General features: G+C 43.6%; 1 protein-coding gene across 4 annotated transcripts in view; it reads right to left on the reverse strand.

The window, feature by feature from the left end:
- Positions 1 to 18,832, reverse strand: part of ADGRA1 (adhesion G protein-coupled receptor A1) — a 676,883-nt gene that overhangs the window by 416,194 nt on the left and 241,857 nt on the right. For all 4 annotated transcript variants that reach the window (XM_053309873.1, XM_053309870.1, XM_053309872.1 and 1 more), the window contains one exon: positions 12,739 to 12,810. In XM_053309873.1, the coding sequence (XP_053165848.1) occupies positions 12,739 to 12,810 (72 nt within the window). The remainder of the gene's footprint in view (positions 1 to 12,738; positions 12,811 to 18,832) is intronic.

The following is an 18,832-nucleotide window of genomic DNA, read 5'->3' on the forward strand; positions in this document are numbered from 1 at the left end:
ATAAATTACACAGAGAGATCTTAAAGAGAATCCTTGAAGAGCAAATGAAAAACAAGTCTCTCCCCCCCCCAGAAGTAGTTCAGTAATTCGTAATTTTAAAAAAGTTATCACACACACACACACACACACACACACACACACACAGCCTGCAGTGATCAGCCACCCATTCCCTAAGGAGTCAACCAGTAATGAATCCTGTCCTGACTGACAGACTGGTGAACTCCAGAGCTCAGTCAATCAGCACACCAGGAGGGTGGGACCTAGAGCTGTTGGGAGGAAGAGAAGAGTTCTTTGTTAGAAGAAGCAGGCTGGGACTGCAGAGAGGAGGACGTGTGGCCTTGAAAGCTGGCTGCAGGAAAGGTTTTGGTGAGTTCAAGACAAAAGAAGCCAGGGCTCTGGCTCCGGGAAGTTTAGTCTAGGGAAAGTTTGTTTAGTCAGATTTTGTGTTAGACTTTCAGTTTCTTTTGTGTGCACTTTATATATCCCTGATACTGGTCTATGATTGTTTATCTGTAATGTAATTAAGTTAAGAAACACTAACCTACGCCTATCCAGCCAGGGTGTTGTAAAAGACTCTGTAAGCTTTTAACTATGCTTTTGTATTTTCCTACATACTTGTTCCTCGCAACTGGGTAACCACAATTTTTAAAGTGTGCTGCCCCAACATCATTTGGGGTGGTTTTTGAAATAATCTTGTAACCTACTGAATATTTTTACCTGTAACTAAAAGCTGAGAAAGCCTCAGATGGAAGCAGTCTGTGGCATTTGAATAAAACCTTTTTTTTGTTCTTTGCATTTTACAAGCCTCTCTCAGTGGGTTTTTAACTCAGGAAAGCGGTGGGGGGTTCCTCTGGTGCAACCACACCTAAAGTGGTCAACAGCTATCAGTTTTTCCCCCATGTGTAGGCTTGCATGTGGAAGTTTTTGGTCCCCCCCCTTTTTTTTTTTAACTTTTGACATAGCAAAAGAAAAAGAGTCTCCCCTGGATTTCCACCTCAAGCCCAGGGAGGGTCAAGCTCTAATAGAGGGGGGTGGTGATGGCATCCATTTTTGAACCTACAAAAGTAAAGAAGAGTTTTAGGAGTAGCCTTTGCCAGAAAGCTCAGCAGGGATGATCCAGCATTTCTTTCCCTCAAGTGAGCTTGCTCTGAGACAAAGGCTCTATTCTGCTACACAGCCACACTATGAGAAGAGAACATAGAACACAGTATATTCCTCTTCCTCACCTGGGTGCTTTCCAGACTGCAGGAAGAAGTGGTGTAAAATCCGACAGCTTTTACCCTAACGTTCTGAAGTCGCCGTCAGATTTAACACCACTTCCTCCCCAATAGAGAGAAAAGAGGAGTAGGGGCAGGTGAATGACGGCTTTCCCTCGCCTCCTTTCCCTTGGTGAATTTGCACATGGCCAACTTTCTTGCCACTCTCTTCCCTTGACTAAAGCGCTCACTGTCCATCACACCTCCCCGCTGCAGCCAGTTATGGGAAGGGAGGTGACCCCTTGCCTTGGCAGTCACTTCTCACAGCTACATTGTTGGGTGGACCCCACCAAAACTTGCCCCCTGTTTGCACAGGACACAACACTGTGATTTGCATAGGAGCATTAGAGTTTTAAAAAATGGCAAAAATTAGTCTGCTCTGTGCAAGCCACACTTATATAGCTGCAATCCTATGCACTCTTACTTGGGAGGAAGCCCATTGAACTGAATTGTTTATTTCTGAGTAAGCCCAGCAAGCCTGAAAACTGTTCCCAAAACTAAAAAAACCCAGCTACTATTTTATCATGCACATACAACACTTTAAACCTGAAACGTTAAGTTAAGATCCCAAAACAGGCTGTGACTGTGCAAACAGCACCTTGCTGTACCCGTATGCAAGACAGTATCAAAATCCAGATCATACAAATGCACACCAGGCCTAAATGTTTCAAAGCCATTTCAAGTCGCCATCTGAAAAGTGTGCTGGAAGCTGTTTTGTTACTAATATAGACTGCTCTCCTTATCTTGTAGTGAAGGAATATACCTTGAGGCTTGCTTTGTCAGCTGAGATTGTTCATAGGATCAGAGCCCAGGCTAAAAGAAGTTACATTGCAAAATTTACAGTAAACCCAAGCCAGGAGAGAGAGCGAGAGAGAGAGCGAGAGAGAGTTACTTCACATTGAATATATTTAGGTCCAAACCCCACTTGAACAGGAGGAGCAAGGTAACATAGCAGCAAGGCCAAGCAAGACTGAGAAGGCTGAGAAGGAGGTTTTTAGTAGGAACTAGGGAGTCTCTACCCATCTCCTTGTTCTATTTGGTATTGTTCCCCAGAGCTGAGCTAGATCCTAAGAACATAAGAATAGCCCATCTAGTTGAGCATCCTGTTTCGCACAGTGGCCCACCAGATGCTGCTGGAAGCCACAGGCAGAAGTTGACAGCATGCCCTCTCTCCTGCTGTTACTCCCCTGCAACTGGTACTCAGAGGCATCCTACCTATAAGGCTGGAGGTGGCCTATAGCCCCACAACTAGTAGACAATGACTGACCTCTCCTCCATGAAGTTATCCAAACCCTTCTTAAAGCCATCCAGGTTGTTGACTGTCACCACATATTGTGGCAGAGAATTTCACAAGTTGATTATGTGTTGTGTGAAAAAGTACTTCCGTCTGTTGCTCCTAGATTTCCTAGCAATCAATTTCATGGGATGACCCCTGGTTCTAGTGTTATGTGAGAGGGAGAAGAATTTCTCTCTATCCACTTTCTCCACACCATGCATGATTTTATAGACCTCTGTCTAGGGTTGTGCGTTTTGTTTCAGATACAAAACATTTTGTGCCCAAAACAGGCCATTTCGGCTGCTTTGTAGCCAAAACAAAACACCCAATGCTCAAACAGAACATTTTGTAGCTGAAACAAAATGTCCCTGTTTCGGATACAAAATGTTTTGTTGTTTTGGCTGTTTTGGAGCTCCATTTTGCAATCATGAAGTCTTTCTCCTTCAGTCTCCATTTTGAGTTTTGACATCTGTTTGAATTTCCGGCCCTTCCAGCCTGCAGATTGGCCAGTGAAAGCATGAGCTGATCTGCTGGCAATTGCCTCCTTATTTGTTTTAAGGAAATGTAAGGGTAAAATTTACCCTCATTGGCCAGTGCGCATTTCATTGTTGTTGTTTCACACTGTTTTGTGTAGATCAATTGCATTTTTGGGGAAAATGTGGATGTGCATGACCTTTGAAAATCTGCCTGGTTCTTTGCAGAGCTCTGCTATTGTTGTTGATGTGTGATGTTGGTGTTATTTGAGGTGGATTCAGGGCAGAAAGGGGGCTTTGGGGGCAGAAGAGTGGGTCAGGTGGTAGTGCCCCAGTGGGTGCCTGCTGCCCCCCAGATTCCAAAGGAATTGGGAAAAGGGCTGATTTTTAAAGAATTTCTGAAGTTGACATGTCTTTGGGGCAGATTTGGGGCAGAAAGGGGGCCTGAGGGGCAAAACAGTGGGTTGGGTGGCAGTGCCCCAAGGGGTGCCTGTCACAACCCAGATTCCAAAGGAATATGGCAATTATTCCCACTAGGGAATAATGGAGGTTTCAGCAGACCCATAACTCCACCTGGGGGACACGGGGGTGGCCAGGAGCAAGTGCTGCTGTATTGCACATAGGGTGCCAACCACCCCCATGGGTTTCTAACCCATGGGCTACTGTGTTCTGTTGTTTCTGAGGTGTTCTGAGTGTAGATTCTTTGGTAGTATATGAGATTTTCAGTGACAAACCATGAATCCAGTATCATACGCTAACAGAGAATCTACACTCAAAACATCTCAGAAACAACAAAAACCAGTAACCCATGGGTTAGCAACCCATGCAGGTGGTTGGCACCCTATGTGCTCTATACCTCCACTTGCTGTAGGCCACCCCGATGCCCCCAAGTGGAGTTATGGGGCTGCTGAAACCTCCATCATTTCCTATGGGGAAGAACTTTAAAGACGTGTAAACTCCATTAAATCTTTAAAAATCAGCTCTCTGCCCCATTCTTTTGAAATAATTCTGGCAGCCACTCCTTTCCTCCCAACGTGAAGCTATACTTTTGCTGAAATCTACATTATTCCCTATGGGAAAAATCTTAAACTTCAAAAATTCACCAAAAATCAGCCCTTTGCCCAATTCCTCTGAAATTTGGGTGGTAGCTTCAACCCATTGGACACTACCACCCCACCCACTAGTTTTGCCCTGGGGCCATTTTTTAACATCCAAATTTGTATTTTGCAATTTCGAATAAAGAAGAAAATTGGGGTGTTTTGGACTGGCTGATTTTGAACAAAGAACAAAATGGAGGTGTTTCAGATTCGGACCAAAAACAAAACAGAAAAACAAAACAAAACGCACAACCCTACCTCTATCCCCGCAGTTGTCTCCCCGCAGTTGTCTTTTTTCTGAACTAAAAAGCCCCAGGTGTTATAGCTTTGCCTCATAATGTGCCCCTCATAATGAGCCCCTGGTGGCGCAGTGGTAAAACTGCCACCCTGTAACCAGAAGGTTACAAGTTCGATCCTGACCAGGGGCTCAAGGTTGACTCAGCCTTCCATCCTTCCGAGGTCGGTAAAATGAGTACCCAGAATGTTGGGGGCAATATGCTAAATCATTGTAAACCGCTTAGAGAGCTTCGGCTATAGAGCGGTATATAAATGTAAGTGCTATTGCTATTGCTATAAGAAAAGTGCTCAATACCCCTGATCATCTTGGTTGCCCTCTTCTGAACCTTTTCCAGTTCTACAATGTCCTTTTTTAAGATGTGGTGACCAGAATTGTACACAGTACTCCAGATCTGGCCGCACCATAGTTTTATATAAACATACAATATTTATAAAGTTATATATTTATTTATATAAACATATAACTATAACATATAATATTAGCAGTTTTATTTTCAGTCCTCTTCTTAATTATCCCTAGCATGGAATTGGCCATTTAGACAGCTGCCTCACATTGAGTTGACACGTTCAATAACCTGTCCACCACAACCCCAAGATCCGTCTCCTGGTCAGTCATCGGCAGCTCAGATCCCATCAGAGTATACTTGAAGTTGTGGGATTTTGTCCCAATGTGCATCACTTTACACTTGCCAACAATGAACTGCATTTGCCACTTTGTTGCGCACCCACCCACCCAGTTTGAGTCACAATCAGTTTTGGATTTCACTACCTGAAAGAGTTTGGTATCATCGGCAAATCTGGCCACCTCGCTGCTTACCCCTACTCTAGATCATTTATGAATAAATTAAAAAGCACCAGTCCCAGTACAGATCCCTGGGGGACCCCATTTCTTACTTCTCTCCATTATGAAAACTCTCCATTTATAGCTACCCTCTTCCTGTCTTTCAACCAATTAGCAATCCACACATGTACTTGTCTTCTTATCCCATCCCAGGAGTCTATGATGAGGAACTTTGTGGGAAGCTTTTTGGAAGTCCAGGTATTCTATGTCAACTGGATTACCTTGATCCACACACTTGTTGACACTCTCAAAGAACTCCAAAAGGTTGGTGAAGCAAGATTTACCTTTGCAGAAGCCATGATGGTTCTCTCCCAGCAGGGACTATTCTATGTGCTTTACAATTTTATCTTTGAGGATGCTTTTTTCCATCAATTTGCCTGGCATTAAGCTAACCGTCCTGTAATTTCCCGGATCCCCCCTGGATCCCTTCTTGAAAATGGGTGTTACATTGGCTACTTTCCAGTCCTCCAGTACAGGGCCTGATTGCAGGGATAAGTTATATATTTTAGCAAGGAGACTGGCAATTTCACATTTGAGTTCTTTGAAGACTCTTGGATGGATGCTATCCAGCCCTGGAGATTTGTTAGTTTTTAGTTTTTTCAGACAGTTAGTGAAATCCACTCCTCTTGTCACTTCTATCTGACCGTTCTTTAGCCTCTATCCTCAAAAAGCTTGATTCAGGAAAAGGTATATGCTCAGTATCCTCTGCCATGAAGACGGACACAAAGAACTCATGTAGCTTCTCTGCAACCTCTATATCCTCCTTAATAATCCCTTCCACTCCCTCACTGTCTAAAGGTCCAACCGCCTCCCTGGCAAGTTTCCTGCTTCTGATGTATTTAAAGAAGTTTTTGTTATTCCACTTGATACTTTTAGCTAAATGTTCCTCAAACTCCCTTTTTGCCTCCCTTCACCTTACATTTATTTTGCCAGAGTTTGTGTTCCTTTCTGTTCTCATTTGGGCAGGCCTTCCAATTTCAGAAGGAAGTCTTCGTCCATTTTATGGCTTCCTTGATGGTACCTGTTATCCATGTTGGCATCCTCCTGGACTTAGTGGTAGCTTTCCTCCTTTTGGGTATACAATTTAACTGGGCTTCTAGTATTGTGGTTTTGAGTAAACTCCTTGAATTCTGGAGTGAAGTGACTCTCCTGGTTTTCCCTTTCAGCTTACTTTTTACAATAGTCCTCATTTTGGAGAATTTTCCTCTTCTGAGATTCAAAATGTCTATGTTAGACTTCCTTGGTGATTCTGTCCCCACATGTATGCTGAATTTGATTGCACTATGGTCACTGTTTCCTAAAGGGTTGATGACACTGGCATCACACACCAGGTCCTGGGTGCCACTCAGGATTAAGTCCAAGGTCACCTTCTCTCTGGTTGGTTCCAAGACCAACTGTTCTAGGGCACAGTCATTCAGCATATCTAGAAATTGGACCTCTCTGTCATTACCTGACTGTGAATTTAACCAGTCAATGTGTGGATAATTGAAGTCGCCCATTATTACAGCCCTGCCTCTCCTTGACGCCTCCCTGATTTCCTCCTGCAACTCCCAGTCACTGTCAGCATTTTGATCCGAAGGGTGATAGCACGTCCCCAGTAGCACGTTCCCTTTCAGGCCTTGTATTGTCAGCACAGGGTTTCTGTGGAGGACTCCAGTCTACCTAGGTTTACTAGCTTGTTAGATTCTATCCCTTCTTTAACATACAGTGCTTCTCCACCTCCAAGGTGCCCCTCTCTGTCCTTTCTATAGAATTTATATCCAGGGATAACAGTGTTCCACTGGTTCTCGCTGTTCCACCATGTTTTTGTTATGCTCACTATTTCTATTTCTGCATTGGCAACCAAGCACTCCAGCTCACCCATCTTGGCTTGGAGGATTCTGGCATTGCAATATAAGCACCTATACATTGAATCTCTTCCCTGGTGTATGCTATCTTTCTTTGGACTCTGACCAGCTGGCACAGGCTTCTGTCTGCTCTTTATGTGGTTCTACTCTGTCCCCATTTGTTTTATCTAAATCCTTTGCACCCTCACACTTTAAACAATGGTGTTTGCTGAACTGGATACTGCCCAGCTCCTGTCGTCAGTTCCCCGGGGGTCCTTTTAAAAGCTGCTCTGCAACCTTTTTGATTTTAAGCACCAGCAGTCTGGTCAACATCTTGGTTCAAGTGCAGCCCGTGCCTTTTGTACAGGCCTTGCTTTCCCCAACATGTATCCCAGTGCCTAACAAATCAAAACCCCTTCTCCCGGCACCGTCTCACCCATGCATTGAAACCCCTTAGCTCTGCCTGTTTCACTGTACCTGTGTACGGATCAGGTAGCATTTCTGATAATGCTACCTTGGGGGTCCTGGACTTCAATATGCTACCTATTAGCCTAAATTTGGCTTCCAGGACCTCCTGACTACATTTCCCCACAGTCTCGGTGCCGACGTGCACCACGACAGCTGTCTCCTCCCCAGCACTGCCTAAGAGCCTATCTAGACGCTGCGTGATGTCCTCAACCTTCGCACCAGGCAGGCAAGTCACCATGCGGTCAACACGCAGGTCACAAACCCATCTCTCTATACCTCTAATGATCAAATCGCCCACTACAAGGAGGCTCCCACCCCACAGAGGAGTATCCCCTGTGTGAGAGGATATGGGCTCATCTTCCACAGTAGTGGTCCCTTCTAAAGGAGCTTTTACCTCTTCCTCAGACCAATGTCCTCCTTGCCCAAGACCTTCATTCTCCCTGACAGCAGGACAGCAGAGGAGCTGTCAGCCCTGGAGTGTGATGCCTCTACCACGTCCCTGAAGGTCTCATCTGCATGCCTCTCTGTCTCTCTGAGCTTCTCCAGATCCACCACTTTGGTCTCAAGGGAATGAATTTGTTCCCTGAGAACCAGGAGCTCCTTGCACTGAGCACACACCCATGACTTCTGCCCTTGGGGCAAATAGTCATACATGTGGCACTCTGTGCAATACACTGGGAAATGCCCCCTCCCCTGCTGACTTCTATCTTCATACTGGGTTTTTTGGCTGTTTACAGTATTTAGAGATAGTCTATTAGAAGGATAGGTCTCAGCTGTCATGGTCAGCTATTAAACTGCCCAAAGAGCCTTTCTCAAGAATATGAGGGAGGGATTTGTACTTACGTTCTTTTCTCCACCAGGCTCCTTGTGATCACAGGGACTTGTTCCAAGCTCCCCTGCACACTTCCGACTAAACTCCTCCAAAACTCCAACATCCTGTTTGCTATCCCTGTTCGCAATGCTCTCAGGCCTTAACCTCTTATGTAGAGAGTAGGCTTCCAACTGAGACAAAGGATGTGGGTCAAAGGAATGTCAAAGGAATGTGGGGTCTCCCATAACCCTAGCTGACTCCACCCCCTCCAGGCAGGGACAAACAAAAACACTGGAGTTTGCTAGCCCTGGCAAATAACAGAGAGAGAGAGAGAGAGAGAGAGAGAGAGAGAGAGACAGACAGACAGACAGACAGACAGACAGACACTGACTAGGACTTATCCTTAGCCCCTCAGATGCTCTCCATTCTGTCTCATCCTCTTGTGATGACCTATCCTTCTGCTGAAGAGACTTTTCCAGGATCTGTCTATGGGATACCCATGAGCACTCTGTTGTCACTGCTGCAGTTGGAACCAGGCTCAGGAGCAACACAGTTGGGGATCCAGTGATGATGTTGGTGATCCCACAGTGGGATTGGATCTTGGGTCTTTCAGGTATGGTTCTCTAAGTCTTGAGGGATAGAGGCAGGCAGCAGAGTGATCTCTGGTTTTGGATCAGGGAACTGGTTGATCACAAGCTCTGGATCAAAAGCTTGGTTGGCCCAGTGGTCTTTCTCTGTGGACTCTCCATCCTGGTCAGGAGGGTCTCCACAATCTCTTTCAACATTTATATTTCATCTTTCCTCCAAGGATGCAAAGAAAAGATTTTAAATAGTGCTGCCCTGAACATCCACCTATTTTTACTAGGGACAAAGTAGTGCTATTAAGTGTTTAACTGATCACCAACTGATCACCTTTCATCATATTCAGTGGTTCTCCATTCCTAATCATTTGTTGCTGCTTCAATACCATATTGTTATTTTTAATTTATTATTATTATTCATGATATAGAATGTCTAGGTAATTGAAGATCATGCACAACTCAATGCTACGTAGCCAAGATGATTTGGCTAGATGATAATATCACAAAGCCAATTTAGAGAGAGAACAATGTTTTCTGGCTAAATGTTACCCTCACTTTGAATTGATAATTACATCTTTTTTGGCACCCCCTCTGAAAAATTGCTAAAAGTTATATGATTTAAACCAGTGTGAAAGTGTACCTTGTTGGCTTAGTCTTAATGTTAAGTACCATTTGAGGACACATCCATGATTCTATCCAAGAGAGCACCAATAAGACATGTGTGACCTGAAAAGTATACCTCATGTGTGGGCTCAGAACTAGGGTTGTGAGAGCCGCTCAACTCAAAAGCTTGCCCTCGAATTGAACCAGAGGGGATCCAGTCCGAGAGCAAGTCGAGCCAAGCCCAGCTCAAGGGCTTGACGGGTATCGGCAAGTAACACGAGTAAATGGAGTAAATGGGGGCGGGAGGAAAAAGGTATGCTTAGACTTTCTTTTACCTTTAAAAACAAGTCACCCAGGGCAGCTCAAATCCAGACTGGGCTATCCAGTTCCATACAGATCCCTACTGAGAACAAGAACTCAGTTAAATTGGTGGTGTTAAATGATAACTAATTAGAGCTGGAACCAAGCATATATCTCATGCTCTGTAGTCCAGATTTTAAAATGCACTGATTGCAAAACTGGTGCTACTGACTTTATGTAGAAATGTCCTCAAGCATAACAAAATTCCTGTGGAATTGTAAGCCTTTGTTTACAAGGTTTGAATTATCCTACACAATTTAAAAGGTGTTCTGTAGTAACTCTAAATCAGGTACTAAGAAAAAATGTTAAATGCTCTTTTAAAAACTTAGGAAAAGGAAAATATATGGATCAAATCCTGAAATATTTTTTGAACACCACTCTCACTGAATTGAAATATTGGTTAAGCAAAAACTTGCATATTTATGTCAGTTCAGGAGTAATAGTTTTGCCAGCTGATGGCAAAGTCTTCTGCACTATGTGCTATTTCCCCACCCAATATGTTGATTAGTCTTTTTAACGTGTTTTCCTAGAAAAAGAAACAACACTTTGTACCAGCTTGCTTTTACATGCCTTTCAACTGTTCCTTGTTATTTCAGGCCAAATCCACCTCATGTCACATAAATGTGGTGTTCATTTTTTTGCTGTAAATATTTATACCAGATATGTTGACTCATGAAATTGATCTTCTACAGTAACCAGACACATAGCCTGTATTCTGGTTTATTTTTACTTGTAGACATCTTTTTGTGTTAATCCATAAGATCCCTAAGACATTTTAGCTCTGCCATTGCAGATGCTGAATTAGCATAGTACACTCAGCCGTCATAAAGGGTTCCAAAAGAAATTGGTAGTTTTATGTAGATTTGGCAGCTAGGGATGTGCACGGAACTGCAGTGGGGCAGTTTGAAGGTGACAGAGGTCTCCCTTTAAGAGCAGGGGAGCATACACTTACCCCTCCCGCCACTTTCCCCCCACCGGCGTCAGTTTTTTTAAAAAGCCCATCGGGGCATCAGCATACCTCCCTGCTGCCCCGTTACCCTCGTCTTCTGGATATGACCAGAAGCTGGCACAGGCATGAGCACATCACACATGCATAAAGGGCCTCCGAACCGCTTCCGTGCACATCCCTATTGGCAGACTGTGATTTTTCCAACTGACCCACAAAACCTCATGTCACAGATGTTTGTGTTACATTAACTTCAGTTGCTTACTATATCTTCTGTGGGACAAATATGGAACAACAAGAAGCAGATTCAAGCCTTAAAGCAGTAAACGGTCTTCATGAACCAACTGCAACTTTTAAAAGGAGACAGTCATTTATTAATCTTGCAATGCAATTTCCTAAACATGTTCTGTCAAGCAATGGGAATAATATTTTCATTTAAAGGAAAACTCATAATGATTTTGAAATACACTTGGTATGGACATTATAATAATTGGGTATTCACTACCTCTAGAATGCTCCATGCAGTACTGAAAATTAAGTAATAGTACTGATGTTGGTAAGTGTAACTAGAAATCCATCTTTTGAAAACCAGTACAATGCTTCTTTTTACTTCTGTCTCTGGAGTGCCTGCTGCACCAATTATCTCTCGAACCAGAAGCTTCTGTGCTGTGACCTCTGTCTTCCTGTGATTGAGCAATATTGCATCACAACTTTTATAGCTTCCCATTCCCATTTCTCCCCACAAGAGGTCAGGGTTGTGTTATTAGAATACATCATCTCCAATGCAATAAGATTCAGTTTTCATAGCACTTTTATGTTTCCACACATTGATGATTACTCTGCATTCAAATATGCATTCAGATCTGCTCGGAAATGTTTGTAATTGTACTTCCCATTCATTATCTTCCCCATTTTTTGAAGCACAAAATGTGTGCAATATTCCATTTCCAAAATGTAACTGTTCTTTGGCAAGGCAAGGCAAAAGTTATATATCACTATTATACCTATTCTAAGTGGCGCAGCGGGGAAATGCTTGAGTAAGAGTAACAAGCAGAAGGTTGCCGGTTCAAATCCCCACTGGTACTATATTGGGAAGCAGCGATATAGGAGGATGCTGAAAGGCAATGGTAAACCCCTCCTGTATTCTACCAAAGAAAACCACAGGGCTCTGTGGGCACCGGGAGTCGAAATCAACTTGACAGCACTCTTTACCTTTACCGAATACATTAATGTTAATTGTATATGTGTTTCTTAAATGTCAAGATAAGAATAGGCAAACAATACATCCAATCTGGTAGTTTTGTGATTTGCATCAGATTAAAAGAAAAATGTGTTCATACTAACAAACATGCATTGTTAAATGAACTTTTAAATGCATATATTTAAACAACACTCCAGAGCACTTTACTACAAAAATGAATACACTTAACAAACATGGATGGGGAAAGGGTATTTAAAAAAAAAAGAATACTAAAATAACAGCCTTCATAGATAACTTTTCAGACACTGAAAAGATTATATAATTTCTGATAAAACTGGAGCTATAATGAAGATAGACCTTAATATGAAATATAGGAAATATTTTACTTTTAATACAAGAACCTTTTATTAATTATAAACTATACACTATACATTTATTTATTCTATTTTTACACTTAACTGAAGAGCTTTAAAACTAGTTTTAAATGCTCCTAAAGTTTAGAAAAAGAACAAGACAAACATATAAATAAAATATAAAACACACACAGAGAGGAAAAAACCCTCTAAAAGGACCAAATGGAAGTATGTGGTTTGCACGTCCTATATGTTATAATTGCTTGGTGACATATTCCAAACTCCCCAAGGACAGAAATGTCAATATGAGTACAATTTCTAAGGTAATTCAGATGGAATTAATACTTACAGACGCTTTAGTTCTGAAAGTCCATAGAAGGCCCCAGGCTCAATAGTACTAATCAAGTTATTCTTCAGATCTCTGGAGATACACAATAGCAAGAGCAATTAATTATCAGTTTACATACAGCTCTTAGTCTCATACACAGGCAGAAAAAGAAGATGGACCAAGGTTAGAAAATGCCATAGCATTTCTTGAAGCTAAAAATAGGGGAGCAGAAACTCTTAGAAAATACAGGACAAAACAGTTATGGAAGCTTTTGATATTAAATTTTTTTTTTTGGTCTTCATTATTTAAAGTGAACATAAACTAATGGGAAGGGGACCAAAAATATATCAAGTTTACTTTTTGTTTCTTGGCCCACTCATTTCTGAAGTTAGATGTTCCAATTAAAACTAGCAGTATTACCAGCAGCAGGAAAAATGCATTGTTTAACATAATATTTTAAAGCATTGAAATAATGACAGAAACCCAACATATTGATTTGCTTACTGATCATGCAGAACAGCTTAATGTATTACTACTTGTCACTGTATGCATAGTTAATGACACATGCAGATTTCAGAAGAGTTACAATGGCACATGGAAAAGGTATTTCTTTCATCTTCAGAAACCATATAGATCCAAGATTATCTCATTGGCATTATAGCCTTGTATGCAATCAACTTAACATTTACAGCAACTGTAATGCTGCCCTTGGGGGTGTAGCTATGGGAGAGGTGGCCTGTGTTCGCCCCTCTCCCCCATGGCTCCTTGGAGTGCAGGAGATAATGAAGAAAATAGGGAGGGAGGGAGCTGGGGGGACCCTCAGGACTTGGGAGTCTAGGTTCTTTGAACCCATCTGCTCACTTATAGCTACACCTCTGGCTGCCCTGTACCTTTGCCATAACCACCTTTCCCATTGCGTCCCATTATACCCCCAGATTGAATCTTGGCTGTCTCTATTGATTGTATGATTGTTGAGGAAGCCTCTGTCTGAGTGGATTCCTCTGGCGCAAGGAAATGAAATAAGTCATTCTGGTCAGGCTCTTATTAGTGCCCCCAGGGAGTTATTCACACTAGGCTTCAGGCTTCGGGGTAAATGTTGAGCGAAGACAATTCGAAGTACACTTGCGGCACTGTGGGAAAGGGCCCTCCCCTCTGCTCTCAGTTTTCTTTTGAAACAAGTCCACATGGCATGCTCTGTGTTTTCCTTCTAGCCAAAGGGGGAGTGGGGGGAGAGCTCCTGCAGAGATAGAGCTGCATGTCTGAAGAGAGCATGCCTCTTATGCTAATGATTCTACGTCAGTGCCTCTACCATTTGCTCCAGCGTTTTCAGAAAAAGTATCTTAAAACTAGCATTTTAAAAACCTGGACATACATCAAGATAAGCTAGGATTTGCATCACAAAGCCCGATTTGTGTGTAGAGTGGGTCCAAAAATCTCAAAGGGACTTCGAGGTATGTTTGGCTGGTGTGTGAACACACACACACACACACACACACTTTTCTGAAGAAGATTCTGGGCAGAAGCCCTGTGTGTAAAGCCTCCAGATCATTAGTGTGATTGTAAAGGACTAGAAAATACCACTCTGATAGCCATTGGCCTGCAAAGAAACTACCAGAATAATCAAAGCTTTGGAACAAATACTGAAATGTAGTTTCCCTCTTAACAAGCGAACACCCAGAGAAGCCAAGGCACCAAGGACAGATTCCCTTCCACAGTTAAGAGTTTTAGATTCAATCAAGTGAATCATGCTGAAAATCAGTGCCCTCTTTCTCCATGTAGTTGTCTCCTTTGGAATATCATCTATTCAGCCTTTTGTTTTAAGATAAATGTCTATGAGAACATCCATAGGAAATTAACTAAGCTTGGTATGCATATACTATGAAGCCTCCCCTGGAAATTAAAGTTAATCATTAATTTAAAAAATTCCTCAACAGAGCAATCTTCCTGTCCAAGTGTAAAACCTATTCCCCACTACTGATTAAATTGGTCTTGAAGAGTAGAGCCTCATAATTAGATTAATCTCACTGGTTGAGCCTCACACCAGTGATATCCACCTTCAGGCAATTCAGCTTATCTGAGTTTCCCCTAGAAACAATAGCCAGCCACCGGAAGGCATCAACTGAGAATAGAATTCTAGAAGGTGGAAGGTGCTCATCCCTCTCAAGTTTGACCCCAAAAGCTCAGTCTTTAGGGCATAAAAACTCCTTTTTAGAATTAGTACAGTTCACGGATTCAGGATTCACTCAGCTTCACATTGTTCTTTTCTGAAGGATTGAGGTTGCCCACCTTTCACTAACCTTATCATCCACCCCACTGAAACCTGGAGAGCACATTCTGTGGATGAGTCTTAGAGATTTCCAAGCCTGAAAATCTCTGAGCTGAAATCATTGTTTGAAATATCTATTTTGGGGCCACTCAATTCCTTTCAGGCTGAGAACCTAGGTGCCTGGAGTTTCCCCTCTCCAGGTGAATCTCCTATCTCATCACTCCAGCACAAAGCAAAGCTGTAGGACAGGTAGCTATAGAGTTATTTCTCTGTTGCAGGCCTGCTCAACTTAGGCCCTCCCAGCAAGTTTTTGAACCAAAACTCCCATAATCCCCAGCCACAGTGGCCAAAAGCAAGGGATTCTGGGAATTGTAAGCCAACATTTGTAGGAGGGCCACAGTTGAGCAGCCCTGATCCATTGCCACATTTCTCTCTCTTGCTCTCGCTTCCATTTCCTAGTGCCCACAACTGTATCCCCTGTCCCTGTAAATGTGTATTAGGGGCAACTCTATGCCATTCTCAGAACATTAACCCCCTAAGAGAAGATCACTGCCAGCAAATCTGCTAAAGCACTAATCACAGCCTTTCACTTGTAAATCTCTGTTCTTTAATAAAACAGCTTTGCTTGTAAGAAACGTGTTTGTATAAGATCGTGCCCTTCTGAGTACTCGGACTTGGGTATATCCTATACACAGTCAGCTCTCCAGGTATTTCAGTGTATAATTTGGCTATATACAGGTTTTCATTAAGTTGAGTTAAATTCCCCACATTAAGCCAAAGTATAATCATGCAGGGTGGTAATCACCACACTTCAGAGCAAACCTGCTAATAGATTTATTGATGGAGGTACAGGGGCAGATCCACCATTGGGTGAGTGGGTTCAAAGAACCCGGGCCACCACCAATCAGGGGCTGCACCTCACGGCCCCAACACACACCCATGTCTGATGTCAGATGTGGGGGGGTGTTATTTTGCTCCCAAACGGGTCCACACAGCCCCATTTGGGAACGAAATCAGCCCAAGCTGCATTAGTAGCATGGGCTGGAGTGATTATCCCTGACTTAAAGGCAGGGAGAGCTACTCCTGGCCTTGCTGACAAATGGAGCCGCGTGGCCCAGTTTGGGAGGGAGATTGGCCTGCACTTCCAATGCAGCATGGCCATAACAGCTCTCCTTGCTCTGGCCTGCGCTGCCCAATGCAGTGGGGCTAATCTGCCTTCCAAACAGGGCTGTTCAGCCCCATTTGGGAGGCAGACCCCCACGTCAGATGTCAGACATGGGGGCATGGCTAGCCGGGCCCCTGCGTCTGGTGTCAGATGCAAGGGTGTGGCCAGGGGGTGCGGCAACGGCCAAACATGAGCCACCGCCAGCCTCACTCCATCCCTGTGGAGGTGTGTGCAGCCATATAACTGGTAACTCTACACATCTGTAATGGATGACTCCTTCCAAGAATTTAACCAAGGAATGCTGCATGTAAGGCTTCATGCAAGGTGGCTAAAGAACCAGTGAAGACATTCAAAGGAATTACATGGTTAAATTCTCCTAGCACAGACTTTTGGTGATCAAGTGAACGTTTGAATGCTCCCCTACATTAAAAAAAAACCCCAAAACTGCAAGCAAGAAGTCATCAGATTAGGGAGAAAGCAAAGAAAAAGCTTTGACAGATATACATGGAGATTTTTGCGTTCAAATATGTGATCCTTACTGAATCATAAAATCAGAATTGGAGAGGCCAACACTTGCTTGCAGGCCAACCCCCTGCTAGACGTAGGGAATTCAAAACTAGAGCATGCCAAAGTAGATGGCTGCCCTGCCTTTGCTGGAAGACTTCCAGCAAGAGATAGCCTACCCTGGTAATTGGTTTAATTCATCATCATCATGATTTTATTTCAGTCTTTGACCAGCATAAAGTACAACGTATTTAAACACAGTTTAAATGTATTAGCATTCAGCAACAGATTAAGAATTATACTAAGGCATAAAACACTGAAAAGTTAGAATATTAAAATATTGTAAATACTAAACAGCATACACTATGGCACTAAATAACACCAACCCCTTAACTAACCCTAAATAATATACTATTTATCAATAATCAAATGAGAGTTTCTCCTAAGCATCCAAGACATGAAAGTACTTTCTATGTTTAAGTAGTCCTTAGATAATTGAGTCAATTGCCAAATTTACTAGGCTTATGCAAATATTCAACTCCAAATATCCGAAAAAGAAAAATCCACACAGCGTCCCTGGCACTGCATGGAGGCTGCCATTCCCATTGCTCACCTCCATGCGCTGATGTGCTTTCCTCAGCACTGGTAGAGTCCCTTAAAAGAGAAATAGAGCCATGTGAGCACCAACAACGTATAGGAAAGCACATGGAGAGCACTGGAAAGTAGAGTCCTTTCCAGTGCTTTCCCCACAGAGTTCTATGGGAGTAACACTGGAAAGGATTCCATTTTTCAGCACTCCCCACATGCTTTACCAGGTGTTGGGCTGGAAAGGCTCCATTTCTCTTTAAGGAGCTCAACCAGTGCTGGGAAAAGCACAACAGCACACCAAGGTGAGAGGTGGGAATGGCCGCATTTGTGCAGAACCAGGGGATCTGCAGGGATCATTCAGCTTCATGTATTTGGAGCCAGATATTTGCACAAGCCTAGCTCCTACCATCAAGAAGTTTCTTCTGATGTTTAAACTTCCTGTAACTAAAGCCAATTAGATCTTGTTCTCCTCTCTTTGCATCAGTTCATACAGGTGCTTGTTCTAGGATTAAAAAACCCAGTTAAGGTGCTTATAAATGTATTCTTATATCAAAAACCATAGACATAATAAATGAAAGACCTGCCAACTTCCACCTATCAATGATCAAAAACATTCATTGTCCTCCTAGGGGCATGTGGAATGTTGAAGGTGTCAGTTGAAAATGAAAAACAAAGGCAAAAGTAGAGAATCATTATACTGAATTCTCTTAGCCAGCCACCAGCCATGTGTAGGGATGTGGCAAGGCTATGCATGCCAGCAAGGGAGGCACCTGATTGGCTGGGCACCTGTTGGCTGCTGTTGGCAGTGAGGAGAAGCAGGCGAGGAGATGATGGGCCTGGCCACATTGGGGAGGCAGTGGCGGTGGGCCCGGCCTCAGGGGTGGGGAGATGGCGGGGAGGCGGCGACTGGCCTGGCCACAGGGGCAGGGAGATGGTAGTGGCGGCTGGCCCAGCTGCGGGGGTGGGGAGATGGCAGCTGTGGCGGCAGGCCCAGCCATGGCAGTGGGGAGATGGCGGCGGCAGCCCGGCCACGGTGGGGAGGCAGCAACAGCGAGGGGGCAGCAGTGGGCCGGCCAACAGGGTGAGAAGGCAGTGGGAGAAGGGGAGGGGACAGGCTGGCTTGGAAGCTGGCCAGAAACGGGGCAGGGAGAGCAGGCCGGGTGGGCATCAGAGACACCCGGGGGAAGAGGTTGCAGACGTTCTGCACCGGGTCTGCTAGTGGTGGAGAATTGCTTGCCAGGGACAGTTGCAGTTTAGGATATCCAAGAGATTGGGATTAGTCAAGTCTCCCAATTCAGGATGTTGTAAGATTTTAAGGCCTCTGACCTCTTTAAAGTCAAAAGAGTCATTGGTGAGAGTATTAACCAGGATTTTAAATGAGAAGCACTCCTCTGATCATAACTAATCACGCCTCCAATGACTCTTTGCACTGTGAAAGGGCCAAATACTTGACAGTTTAAAATATCCTGAAGGAGTTAAATTAGCATCTAGGTATGCACACATCCCTTGACCCTAAATCCCTCCCAACCCTTTCCTATACACCATCAGGAAGGAGAGATTAATACATCCATTACCCCACTGCTAATGTCTGC

The sequence above is a fragment of the Hemicordylus capensis genome, chromosome 3 (genome assembly GCF_027244095.1).
Source record: "Hemicordylus capensis ecotype Gifberg chromosome 3, rHemCap1.1.pri, whole genome shotgun sequence".
Classification (NCBI taxonomy): Eukaryota; Metazoa; Chordata; class Lepidosauria; order Squamata; family Cordylidae; genus Hemicordylus; species Hemicordylus capensis.